This window comes from Rhinoderma darwinii, chromosome 8 (assembly GCF_050947455.1).
Source record: "Rhinoderma darwinii isolate aRhiDar2 chromosome 8, aRhiDar2.hap1, whole genome shotgun sequence".
In the NCBI taxonomy this organism is placed as follows: domain Eukaryota; kingdom Metazoa; phylum Chordata; class Amphibia; order Anura; family Rhinodermatidae; genus Rhinoderma; species Rhinoderma darwinii.
In genome coordinates this window covers 80,956,287-80,969,871 of record NC_134694.1, presented here as the reverse complement: position 1 = coordinate 80,969,871, position 13,585 = coordinate 80,956,287, and the positions used below count along the sequence as shown (strand labels likewise).

Sequence of the window (13,585 nt, the reverse complement as noted above, 5' to 3'; positions counted from 1 at the left end):
TGTCCGTGGTTTTACCAGAAATAATAGCGCAGCGTGCTGTCCTATTGTTTCCAGTATTTTCGGACGGATCTGCAACGGAGGCCTTTAACATATCCCCCAAAGCAGATGTGAATGAGACCTTAAATGGAATTTCCAAGAAACATAAATTATCACCTATCCACAGGATAGGTGATCATTTTCTGATTGTTGGGAGCCCCAGCCATCATGAGAACGGAGGTCCCGAACCAAACTTTCCACCTCTTTGCTCAACAGCAGTGAGGAGGACATGAATGGAGCGGTGGTCGAGCATGCGCCCGCCGCTCCATTCAATGTCTATGAGAATGACGGAAACAGCCAAGTGCTATACTCGGCTGTTTCCGTCATTCCCATAGACTTTGAATAGAGCGATGGCGCATGCTCGACTAACCACTTCATTTAAGCTCCTCCTTACTGGATGGGGTGCAGTAAGGAGAATCTGGGGGTTTGGGACCCCCGTTCTCACGATCTGTGGGGGTCCCAGCAGTGGATAAACCCCTTTAAACTACATAAACAGTTGAGTAACTTTGTAAATACATTGCATTATTGATCTCACATTGTTCCTAAATTATAGGCTGTATTATAGTTTAGAAGTCCAGAGCTGCATTCACCATACTACAGAAATAAATGCTCTCAGTATTTCCTGTTGGTTCAATGTTTGCAAGGCACTTCAAGTTCAGTAATCAAAGTTCCCAGTATTTCTTGTTGGCTCAGCGTCTGCCCTTAGTCTAGTGATTTGCATTCTAGAAAATGTCACCTTTACATCAGGCACTGTGCAGTATTCTAATATAGGAAAATATAACGGTCCCACTGCATCATAGGAGCTCAGCTAAGCTATATGGTTTTTAACCCCTATCCGCACCAGGACGTAACTGTACGTCGTTGCGGGAAGTTACTTCCCGCACGAGGACGTACAGTTACTGAGTTAATCCCGGTGCACACTGTCGGCGACAGTGTGCACCGGGAACCAGGAGGTCAGCTGTCGCCGACAGCTGACACTCCCCTCTTGCCGGCCAGCGGTCCTTTGCCGCTGATTTCGGCGCATTAACCCCTTAAATTCGGCGATCGGGTGCAATCGCCGAATTTTAGGGGTTTCTAACATATCGGCAGACCCCCGTCCGAAATCGCGGGGTCTGCCGATAGTTAGTATGGCAAACGGAAGCCAAACAATGGCTTCCGGGTCTGCCATGGACAGAAGCCCATCAGGACCAACCTTCGGCTGGTCCTGATAGGCTTCCTGTCAGAGTGACAGGAAGTCACTGTGTCGTTCCCGATGCACACTGTCGGCGACAGTGTGCATCGGGAACTTGGAGATCAGCTGTCCCCGACAGCGGACACTCTCCAGTGTTGCCGATCAGCGGCTCATCGCCGCTGATTTCGGCAATTAACCCGTTACATGCGGGGCTCGATTGCAATCTCCGCATGTAGCGGGTTTGTAGCGCATCAGCAGCCCCCATGCAATCGTGGGGGCTTCTGATGCTTGTGATGGCACCCGGGGGCCAGACAACGGCCCCCAGGTCTGCCATGTATGTCAGACTATTAGGATCAGCCTCTGCTGATCCTCGTAGACCAACTGTCAAAGTGACTGTGACGTCACACTGACAGTTGGAATACATTACACTACCTAGGTAGTGTAATGTATTCTAGCAGCGATCAGAGCTGCAGGTCAAAAAAAGAAAGTGTAAAAAGTAAAAAAAAAAGTTAATAAACAAAAATATAAAGTGTAAAAAGTAAAAAAAAGTTAATAAAAATGTTTTATAAAAGTGTAAAAATAAAAGGTTTTGTTTTCCTATAATAAATCATTTATTATAGGGAAAAAATGAAAACGTTTAAAAAAAGTACACATATTTGGTATCGCCGCGTTCGTAACGACCCAATCTATGAAACTATAATGTTAATTTTTCCGCACGGTGAACGCCACAAACAAAATAAACTGAAAACTGTCAGCATCGCTATTTTTTGGTCACCACCCCTCCCAAGATATAGAATAAAAAGTGATCAAAAAGTTGCATTTACCCCAAAATGGTACCAATAAAAACTACAACCCGTCCCGCAAAAAACAAGACCTCCCACAGCTTTTTTGACGAAAAAATAAAAAAGTTACGGCTCAGAATAGCGTGTCCCAGAAAATAAATTATTTTATAGAAACTTCATTTTATTGTGCAAACGCTGCAAAACTTAAAAAAAACTATACACATATGGTATCGGCGTAATCGTACCGACCGGCAGAATAAATTAAAACGTAATTTATTGAGCACGGTGAACGCTGTAATAAATAAAGAATTTAAAGCGCCAAAATCGCTGTTTTTTGGTCACCCTAGCTCTAAAAAACATCCTGAGGGGCCAAAATGCTCACTATACCCCTAGAAAAATTCCTTGAGGGGTGTAGATTCCAAAATAGGGTGACTTTTGGGGGGTTTCCACTGTTTTGGTCCCTCCGGGGCGTTGCAAACCCGACATGGCACTGAAAACCAATCCAGCAAAATCTGCTTCCAAAATCCAAAAGGCGCTCCCTCCCTTCTGAGCCCTGCTGTGGGTCCAAACATCAGTTTACGACCACATATGGGGTATTGCCGTAATCGGGAGAAATTGCTTTACAAATGTTGGGCGGCTTTTTCTCCTTTATTCCTTGTAAAAATGAAAAAATTCTATGTTTCCACAGAAAAATAGGTGATTTTCATCTTCACAGACTAATTCCACAAAATTCTGCAAAAAAACTGTGGGGTCAAAATGCTAACTATACCCCTAGAAAAATGCCTTGAGGGGTGTAGTTTCCAAAATGGGGTCACTTTGGGGGGGGTTTCGGCTGTTTAGGCACCACAAGACCTCCTCAAACCTGACATGGTGCCTAAAATATATTCCTAAAAAAAGGAGGCCCCGAAATCCACTAGCTGCTCCTTTGCTTCTGAGGCCTGTGCTTCAGTCCATTAGGACACTAGGGCCACATGTTGGATATTTCTAAAATCTGCAGAATCTGGGCAATAAATATTGAGTTGCGTTTCCCTGGTAAAACCTTCTGTGTTACAGATTTTTTTTTATTACAAATGAATTTCGGCAAAAAAAATGAAATTTGCAAATTTCACCTCTACTTTGCCTTAATTCCTGTGAAACGCCTAAAGGGTTAAAATATTTTCTGAATGTGGTTTTGAATACCTTGAGGGGTACAGTTTTCAAAATGGGGTGATTTATGGGGACTTTCTAATATATAAGGCCCTCAAAGCCACTTCAGAACTGAACTGGTCCCTGAAAAAATAGCCTTTTGAAATTTTATTGAAAATATGAGAAATTGCTGCTAAATTTCTAAGCCTCGTAACGTCCTAGAAAAATAAAAGTACGTGAAAAAAAATGATGCAAACATAAAGTAGACATATAGGAAATGGTAACTAGTAACTATTTTGTGTGGTATTACTATGTGTTTCACAAGCAAATACATTTCAATTTAGAAAAATGCTAATTTTTGCACATTTTTGCTAAAATTTGAAGTTTTTCACAAATAAATATTGAATTTATCGACCAAATTTTTTCACTAACATCAAGTACAATATGTCACGAGAAAACAATCTCAGAATCGCTTGGATAGGTAAAAGCATTCCGGAGTTATTACCACATAAAGTGACACATGTCAGATTTGAAAAAATAGGCTGTGTCCTGAAGGCCAAAACAGGCTGTGTCCTTAAGGGGTTAAAGTAGGACGTGCCCTGAAGGTTCTTCTCACTTTGTTATGTTATGGCAGAGGCCCCTTAGGCCCTGTTCACACGGAGTTTTTTGCAGGAGGAAAATTCCTCCTGTAAAAACTGACCCTGGAGGTTTTCATGTTTGATGTGGTTTTTGACGTGGTTTTTGACGTGGTTTTTGAGGCGGTTTTCCAGGCTGTTTTTGCCGAGGTTTTCACACGCATGAGGCTGGGTTCACACAACCATGTTACGTACATAATGTACGGAACGTATTTCGGCCGGAAGACCCGGACCGAAGACAGTGCAGGGAGCCGGGCTCCTAGCATCATAGTTATGTACGATGCTAGGAGTCCCTGCCTCTGCGTGGAACTACTGTCCCGTACTGTAATCATGATTACAGTACGGGACAGTTGTCCTGCAGCGAGGCAGGGACTCCTAGCGTCGTACATCACTATGATGCTAGGAGCCCGGCTCCCTGCACTGTCTTCGGTCCGGGTCTTCCGGCTGAAATACGTTCCGTACATTACGGACGTAACATGGTCGTGTGAACGCAGCCTGACATCCTTCTGTCAACGGATCTGTCACCATTGAAATGAATGGTGATGCAAACGGAACTTACTTCACACTTGCCTTTCCGTTGAGGGGTTCCCCTGACTGAAAGCACCGACGGAACCCCTCAGCAGAAACCACGCTGATGTGAACAGGCCCACATTAAAAAAAACATTGTTTTCTGTTTGCATCATCATTGACTTCAATGCTGATGGATCCGTTGCTAATGGGATTCCCTACACTGCGGTATTGGTTCAGTCGAAACGACAGAACCCTTTGCACAACGGGGACAAACAGAAACCATTAGCAACGGATCTGTCACCACTTCACACTTGCCTTTCCGTTGAGGGGTTCCCCTGACTGAAAGCACCGACGGAACCCCTCAGCGGAAACCACGCTGATGTGAACAGGCCCACATTAAAAAAAAAAAGTATACTTACTTCTTGAATCAATTTCCCAACATCAATGTCCATTCGGTGGTACACCTCTGCTGTCGTCATTTCTGTTCCTGAAATGTTAAAAAAAAATAAAAAAGAGATGACATACATGAACAACTGCATAACAAAATTAAAAAATTAAAAAAAAAAAAATTGAAAAAAAAAATTAAAAAAAAAAATTCTAAAAAAAAAAATGCACAGCTCCATACATGTATAGCATGTATGGAACATAGGAGCAATTGCACTTACTTGTATTCGATTTGGATGCAGGACTTCGGTTTTCTGTATCCCTGAGTTCTGTCCACGATGTTTTTCAGGCTCCACGAGCAGACAGGAAATGACAGCCCCTTGCTGGGCTGGACTAGCAGCAGGAGACGACTCCTGCAAAACACTCGGCAATATACTCGTCAGAAAACACCTCACTAGTTCGAGGTGTTTTTTGACGTGTCCCCATTGCTTTCAATGCGGTTTTGGACGCGGAAACCGCATCAAGAAGGGTCATGTCCCTTCTTTTTGCCGCGAGGCGTTTTTTTTACTCGCGGTAAAAAACGCCTCCGTCTCCCATTGAAATCAATGGGAGTCATTTTGGGTCGTTTTTGGCGCGTTTTCCGACGCGTTTTCCGCGTCAAAAAACGTGTCAAAAAACTCAGTGTGAACAGGGCCTTAGACATTCTCTCTTCAAAGCAAATCTGCCGATCAGGCACTGTACAGAGGACTGCAGCACAGCCCCGGCTTGGAAGTGAAGCTGTGCAGGCAAAAAATCAAAAGGGTAACTGTCCTTTACTAGCACTGCAGTCTTTTCATTCTAGTGATCATGCGGGTCCCAGAGATTGTATCCTTACCAATCAGTAAAATGTGGCATATCATACAGATATGTCAAAATTTGGTGGAGTGAGATCAGCAGGAGGGATCTGGCGTTGCTTGAATAAAGAACTTACCTGACACTTGTGCACAAAATGATATCTGTCCAGGATTTATTTTAAGTTATCTTTCAATTTGCAGGCTCAAGAGGATTCAATGGATTTCCGGGAGATGTTGGATTATCTGGAAATCCAGGAAGCTCTGGACCGAGAGGCTTTAGAGGAGATGCTGGGCGTCCAGGACAACCAGGTATTGTACATTATTTATATGTAATAATGTTCGATTTTACTAAAAGCACCACAATTGTGCCTAAGGAGTCATTACGTGTCCTCACTTAATGTTAGAAGGGAAATAATGTGTTGGTTTTTGTTTTTTAGACATTTACTTTATTTTTTATTTATAAGACCTTACCTGGTGGGGGGCATACTGGAGACACACACTTCCTTCCTGTATTGTCTCTATAGACAGTACAGCAGGGTGTGTGCTTTATGACAGCTGAAATGAATGGGAATCAATCAATACAGAAATGTATATAGTAACAACAACAAAGTAAAACAAAAACACCATCAACATCAAAAATATATTTATAATTAAAACCTGATTTAGGCAATATGTCATTTTCTGGTGATAGTTTGCCTTTAAAGGGGTTATCCAGCCACATAAATATTTTTATATAGATCTTACAATGTTATAAAATAACAAAAGAAGTTATACTCCCCTTACCAATGCCCTGCTCCTCCTGTGCCGACACTTTCTGGGTCCACCTACGGTCTCTGTTCTTTCTGCTCGAGTCATTACGTGTCGACACAACATGTGACCACTGCAGTCAATCATTGGCCGCAATGGTGACCTCAGTGGGGTTGACACGTCACAGCGGTCCAATGCTGTGTCGACGTGTCATTGCGGGACAGAGATGAGAGGAGGACCCGTGAATTACAGCCTTCTCCCATTCACAGCGGTTCATGGTAAACAGTTGCAGCGGTGGTTCACAGTATTACAGCCTTCTTCTATTTACTTGAATTGGGGAAGGCTGTAATACTGTGAACCACCACTACAAGTGTGTCTGTGTTTCACAGTATGGAGCAGTGAAGGAATGAAGGGGAAGCTGCGGCTCCTTCAAAACATCTGATCGGCAAAGTTGCCAAGTGTCAGGCCCCTGTCGATCAGATATTGAGAATAGGCCTTTCATTTTATCTCTACGGCAAACCCTAAAGGCCCTTTTACACTGGGTGATTATCGGGCAGACAAGAACGCTCGTTCCCGATAATTGCCCTGTGTAAAACGGCAAACATCAGGAACGAGCCTTCTTGTCTGCCGATCACAGTCTGCCGATCTGCCGCTTGATCATCTGCTGATTGTGTTGTTTTAAAAAAGTTAAATATTATCGTTGTCGGCAGTAAACAGGGAGACGCGCTGGCGACATGATAATAATGTATGGGGACGAGCGATCGGAGTAACGACTGCTCGTCCCCAAACATAGCTCTGTGTGACAGGAGCAAACGATGTCTTGTTGATCGGCACTCGCTGCACCGGTCGAATATCGGCAGCTGTAAAAGGCTCTTAAGTGAGTGCAGACTTATATTCTACAGTGTCAGATAGGAACACTGAGCAGATACCAGCACAATAGAAAACCACACTGCTGAAAGTTCACACCAGCAGTAACTATAATAAGGATAACAATACAATGTCAATGAAGGGAGGGAGCTCTGTACATGTGTTTGAGATGACATGGGAATAGTATAAGCTATATGTTCTCTGGACATAGCATTCATCAATCCCAATGCTCTCTCTCAGGTTCTCCAGGCCAGCCAGGATTTAGAGGAAACCCTGGATTTGTGGGAAACCCAGGTTTACCAGGATCCCCAGGATTCCCCGGACCTGTAGGAACTCCAGGTGTCAAAGGTAAAATAGTCTACATGGTCTTGTTTATTGACTAACCCTATAAGATGATTTACTGTATATGTTACTGCAGAATGAATGCATAAGCACAACTTACCCATTGATAAATACCTCTGCTGCCTGGATATTACACTAAAAAGTGAGGTGAAACTATCCTCAAATATTTTTATTTAGTTCACAATGTATATGGATGGTAATATATATAAATTGAAATCTCACATTTGTAAAGGGAGTACTTCTAGTAATATTAGGGAATTATTTTTCCAATGTCCTTATATAGTAATGTAAATTTACCAAAGATTAACTAAACTCTATAGCATGGAAGAGAATTGAGATGGACACATTGAGCCAACAACTGTCTTATGTGTATGGCTGCCATCCAACCAAGTGAACCTCAGGAAACAACTGCAGTGTCTGTACCTGTACATACTAACAAACTAAGTGAATCTGCATTTGCCAGAGCCAAGGACGGCATCAAGCATGATTTTGTACTTTGGAGAATTGCTGTGTTCCTTAAACTATATACGTATGAATTCTCATTAATTATAGTGGGCGCCATGGCAAGTGTAGCACTGGGGGCAAGATGGGCATTAGTACTGATATCAACTGTTTAATATCATGACATAAATTATAATGCTTATTGGAGATAAGTAGATTACTACTACTCATGAAAACATTTACATTGACTTTTTACAGAAGCCCTACAAAGAAGACAGACTAGCTTAAAAGTCTCACTAGGACAACCCCTGTCTGTATACCCAATTTGGGCAAATAAACATTATAAAGGGGATCTCCGGCTAGGGACCCTATCAGTAAAAATGGAGAGATTCTATGTAATAGTATGCTTCGCTCTGGCAGAACCGACTCGTCCCTGCATTATATGGCGGCTTTTCCCAGCTATAATAGATCATCAACAGGGGTTAGCGAAGTAGTCAGCTGATCACTGCACTGGCTTTTTTTTTATAGGGGATGTTTTGATAAGATAACACCATTAAATATTTATATCCAAAATGTTTCATGTTCTGTAAGCCAGTCTAGATTTCAGTTTTACTAAATTTTTCTAAGTAACGCTTTTTGCTTATATTTCAGGTTTTCCAGGATTTCCAGGTTTGGATGGACTAAATGGTTTGCCTGGCACAAGGGGCTTACCTGGCACACCTGGTAATTATTGCATACTCTGAAAATTACACTATTTTAGAAACTGTTCTGGTAGTTTAAGTAATATTTTCCTTTCATCTGAAAATTGCTCCATGGTTTTGTGGGTAAATTTGGGAAAAATTAAATTCATATGCATTGCAATGATTTCATTTTTAACTAAAAAAAAAATTTCCCTCAAAAAATAAAAGGGTTAAGTGAAGCAGGGCGCTCAGGGTCACCAGGATTTCCAGGTTCTAAAGGTGAAAGGGGCTTTTCCAACACAGTACCTGGACAGCCAGGAGTTGAAGGTGTAAAAGGTGCCAGTGGAGATCCAGGTAAGACAAGATCCTTTATTAATCTTATTAAATGTAAATTTTAGTTCACATTAAACAATCCTACATCTTATGTTCCTAGTGTTTTATTAGGTCAAATACATTCATGTTTCAGCCATGGACAACTGTTTACTATGTATTGTATAGACAAAGTTTTACCAAAGCAAAGCAAGATATGTACACCTTGTGATTGGTGCAACTTTATAAACCGTTTTTATTCAAAATTATTTTTACTTTTTGAAATACAGCTGCTCTGTATTCTCTATAAAGAGCAGCTATATCGTTTGCTAAATCCTGCTCCCGTCAGTTCCGCAGGACTGACAGGTTCAGTGTCTCTGACATGCAGGATCCACCTATTATCCATCACATCTAAGTTCATATCTTAGAGAAGATGGAAAGTGAGTCAATACAGCCAAATGCTGCCTCACTTTCCTTTTTCACTACATTGTAGGGTCATTGGACTGTGACTCAGGAGGCGTGCACCCACCCAAGTTGTGTGTCCAGTGCTGCTGATCTATATTAATCTAAGTTCATATCTTAGATGTGATAGATTACAGGTGAATCCTGTGTTTCCGAGACACGCAGGACCCGCAGACACTGAACCCGTCAGGTGCGTGGCACTGACAGATCATAGCGAAACATACAGCTGCTCTGTATAGAGAATACAGAGCAGCTGTAACTCAAAGTAAAAATAATGTATAAAGTTGCATCAATCACACTGATTGACCTTTTAATAAAAAAAAAAAAGCCATTCAAAGGTTTACATAGCCTTTAATACTAATTCATATTGGATACATAGCCCTCTGAGCTTTTGTGATCTGCTTTTATTTTTAGTCTAGACTTTAGATGAATACCTAAATTTACTTTTCAGGCTTACCTGGTATTCCTGGGCCACCGGGACCTTCGGGATCACCAGGGACATCGAATGTTATACCTGGATTACCTGGAGACCCTGGACCAGCTGGGAGAGATGGAGAAATGGGTATGTACAATATATATTTATTGTGTTCCATTTATTTTTCGTTTTGTTAACCAAAATTACATTTGCAAATAGGAAACTTGTGTTCAGGACATATTTTCCTTCATTCTGCCTATTAGGCTATGTTCACACGGAGTATTTTGGGGGAGGAATATCTGCCTCAAAATTCAGTTTGGAACTTTGAGGCAGATATTCCTCTCCCTGCACGCCGATTTTCGCGGCAATTATCGCGCCGTTTTTCGCCCGCGGCCATTGAGCGCCGCGGGCATAAAACAGCGAGAAATACGCTTTCTCCTGCCTCCCATTGAAGTCAATGGGAGGTCGGAGGCGGAAGCGCCCGAAGATAGGGCATGTCGCTTCTTTTTCCCGCGAGGCAGTTTTACTGCTCGCGGGAAAAAGACGCCGACGCCTCCCATTGAAATCAATGGGAGGCGTTCTCGGGCCGTTTCTGCCGAGTTTTGCGACGCGGTTTCCGCGTCAAAAAACTCGGCAAAATACTCCGTGTGAACATAGCCTTAGATTACTTTATTTTTCTAATCCTTGTAACAGGGTCTTTAAGGCCACATGTCACTAACGTATTTTTGTCCTCCGGTAAATACTGGCGTAAATACGGGTCCTTGGTCACACGTATTCGACCCGTATTGCACCAGTATTAACGGACCCGTGACCATAAATACGGGTCCGGTCTCACCTGTATTCCACCCGTATTTACGGGCACGTTTTCGCTGCAAAATTGCACTCCAGTAATCGGCAGCCCTTCTCTCTATCAGTGCAGGATAGAAAAAGGGACATCCCTTTTCGCAGAAAAAGTAAAAGAAATTCATACTTACCCAGCCGTTGTCTTGGTGACGCGTCCCTCTCTTGACATCCAGTGCGACCTCCCTGGATGACGCGGCAGTCCATGTGACCGCTGCAGCTTGTGATTGGCTGCAGCGGTCACATGGGCTGAAACGTCATCCCGGGAGGCCGGACTAGAGGAAGAATCAGGGAGTTCTGGGTAGGTATGAACAGGTTGATCTATATTCTGATCGGTAGCCACTGTCCAGGGTGCTGAAAGAGTTACTGCCGATCGTTTAACTCTTTCAGCACCCTGGACAGTGACTATCCCGACTTCGCCTAGCAACGCTCCCGTAATTATGGGTGCACACACGTAGTCACCCGTAATTACAGGAGCCCCATAGACTTTTATGGGCCTGCCCGTGCCGTTATTACGGCCTGTACTAGAACATTTTCTATATTTTTTAACGGCACGGGCACCTTCCCCTAAGCATACGGGGAGGTACCCGTGGCCAATAGAAGTCTATGGGCCCGTAATTACGGGTCGTAATTACGGCCCGTAATTACGGGCGTTTTTACGTTCGTGTGCATGGGGCCTTAACCCCTTAACGCTCATTGACGTACTATTACGTCATGGTAAGCGCCCTGTTCGTGCTCCATGACGGAATAGTACGTCTCGGGAGTAACGGCCGTTTCGGCCGTCCTCCCGACACATACAGGAGCTGTGACAGCTGCTGTCTCGTACAGCAGCTGTCACAGCTCCTACAGCGGGGACCGATCGCTGTGTCCCCGCTGATTAACCCCTGAAAAGCCGTGTTCAATAGCGATCACGGCTTTTTAGGGGTTAAGCTGCCATCGCTGGCCTGCTACACGATAGCGGCCGGCGATGGTGACTATGGCAACCGGACACCAAACAATGGTGACCCACTATGCTTGCTGTCAGTGAGTAGCTGACAGTTCTAATACACTGCACTACGCATGTAGTGCAGTGTATTAGAATAGCGATCAGGGCCTCCTGCCCTCATGTCCACTAGTGGGACAAAGTAAAAAAGTTAAAAAAAAAGTTAAAAAAAGATGTGTAAAAATAAGAAAATAGAAGATTTAAAAGTCCTTTATTATTAATAAAAATATATAAACAAACAAATAAACTATACATAATTGGTATCGCCGCATCCGTAACTGCCTGAACTACAAAATTATTTTATTATTTATCCCACGTGGTGAACGTCGTAAAATAAAATAATAATAAACCGTCCCAGAATCACAATTCTTTGGTCACTTCATTTTGCAAAAAATGGAATAAAAAGAGATCAAAAAGTCGCATGTACCTAAAAATGGTATTGATGGACACTACAGTTCGTTACGCAAAAAATAAGTCCTCGCACGGCTTTATTGATGGAAAAATAAAAACGTTATGGCTCTTAGAATATGATAACACAAAAAGTGAATGATTTTTTACAAAACGTATTTTATTGTGCAAACGCCATAAGACATAAAAAAAAACTATAAACATCTGGTATCGCCGTAATCGTATAGCCCCGCAGAATAAAGTGAATATGTCATTTATAGCGCACGGTGAACGCTGTAAAAAAAATAGAATAAAAAAACAATAGTAGAATTGCTGTTTTTTAATCACCGCGCCACTTAAAAATAGAATAAAAACTGAACAAAAAGCCGCATGCACCCCAAGAAAACTACAATGGATTCCTCAAGGTGTCTAGTTTCCAAAATGCTGTCACTTTTGGGGGGTTTCCACTGTTTTGGCACCACAAGACCTCTTCAAACTGGACATGGTGCCTAATAAAAAAGAGGCCTCAAAATCCACTAGGTGCTCCTTTGCTTCTGAGGCCGGTGCTTCAGTCCATTACCGCACTAGGGCCACATGTGGGATATTTCTCTAAACTGCAGAATCTGGGCAATAAGTATTAAGTTGCGTTTCTCTGATAAAACCTTTTGTGTTATAAAAAAAAGTGGTATAAAAAGGATTTTCTGACAAAAAAAAAAGTAGATTTCACCTCTACTTTGCTCAAAATTCCTGTGAAACACTTAAAGGGTTCATAAACTTTCTAAATGCTGTTGTGAATACTTTGAGGGGTCTAGTTTCTAAAATGGGGTGTTTGATAGGGGTTTCTAATATATGGGCCCCTCAAAGCAACTTCAGAACTGAACTGGAACCTAAAAAAATAAATAAATGAGGCAATACTTCGCTTCTTACATTATACTGATAATGAGCCGTGCCCACCCCGAGATGACCCCAGTTTTGACCGTTTGTATAAATGGAGACCCCTATTAGACCGTTTCAGTGCCCTGTTTTCCCAAGCATACACCCCCGAGAAGTGTATTTCTATTGAGTCCTTGGTACATTTTAAAGGGAGGGTTCAATTCCGCCAGTACCTGCCGGGTAAGAGGGCAAGCTATGGCGTAAAGATGTATAAGCTGTGCGAGAGTGCATCAGGGTATACCTACAAATTTAGGATATATGAAGGGAAGGACACCAGTATTCAGCCCCCAGAATGCCCCCCCCCCTTACTGGGAGTTAATGCAAAAATTGTGTGGGATTTGGTGCACCCACTGCTGGACCAGGGTTACCACCTCTACCTGGATAATTTTTATACCAGCGTCCCACTCTTCAAGTGCCTCGCTTCCAGAAGTCCGGCGGCATGCGGCACTGCTAGAAGAAATCTGAGAGGCCTCCCTAAGACTCTGCAGGGCAAACGCTCAGAAGGGGTGAGAGCAGGGCACAATCTAGCAGCAACATATTGTTTTTCAAGTACAAGGACAAGAGAGATGTCACACCAGTACCCATGTACCTGTACGAGGTACCAGTACAGAGACCCCCAAACCAGACTGCATCCTGGACTACTATAGGTACATGAGAGGGGTGGACTTGTCAGATCAAGCCCTGAAGCCCTACAGCGCTATGCG

General features: G+C 42.9%; 1 protein-coding gene across 3 annotated transcripts in view; it reads left to right on the top strand.

Annotated features, from left to right (window-relative positions):
- COL4A6 (collagen type IV alpha 6 chain) overlaps positions 1–13,585 on the top strand; it is a 247,557-nt gene that overhangs the window by 220,161 nt on the left and 13,811 nt on the right. For all 3 annotated transcript variants that reach the window (XM_075835804.1, XM_075835802.1, XM_075835803.1), the window contains 5 exons: positions 5,678–5,785; positions 7,331–7,438; positions 8,525–8,596; positions 8,782–8,907; positions 9,776–9,886. In XM_075835804.1, the coding sequence (XP_075691919.1) occupies positions 5,678–5,785; positions 7,331–7,438; positions 8,525–8,596; positions 8,782–8,907; positions 9,776–9,886 (525 nt within the window). The remainder of the gene's footprint in view (positions 1–5,677; positions 5,786–7,330; positions 7,439–8,524; positions 8,597–8,781; positions 8,908–9,775; positions 9,887–13,585) is intronic.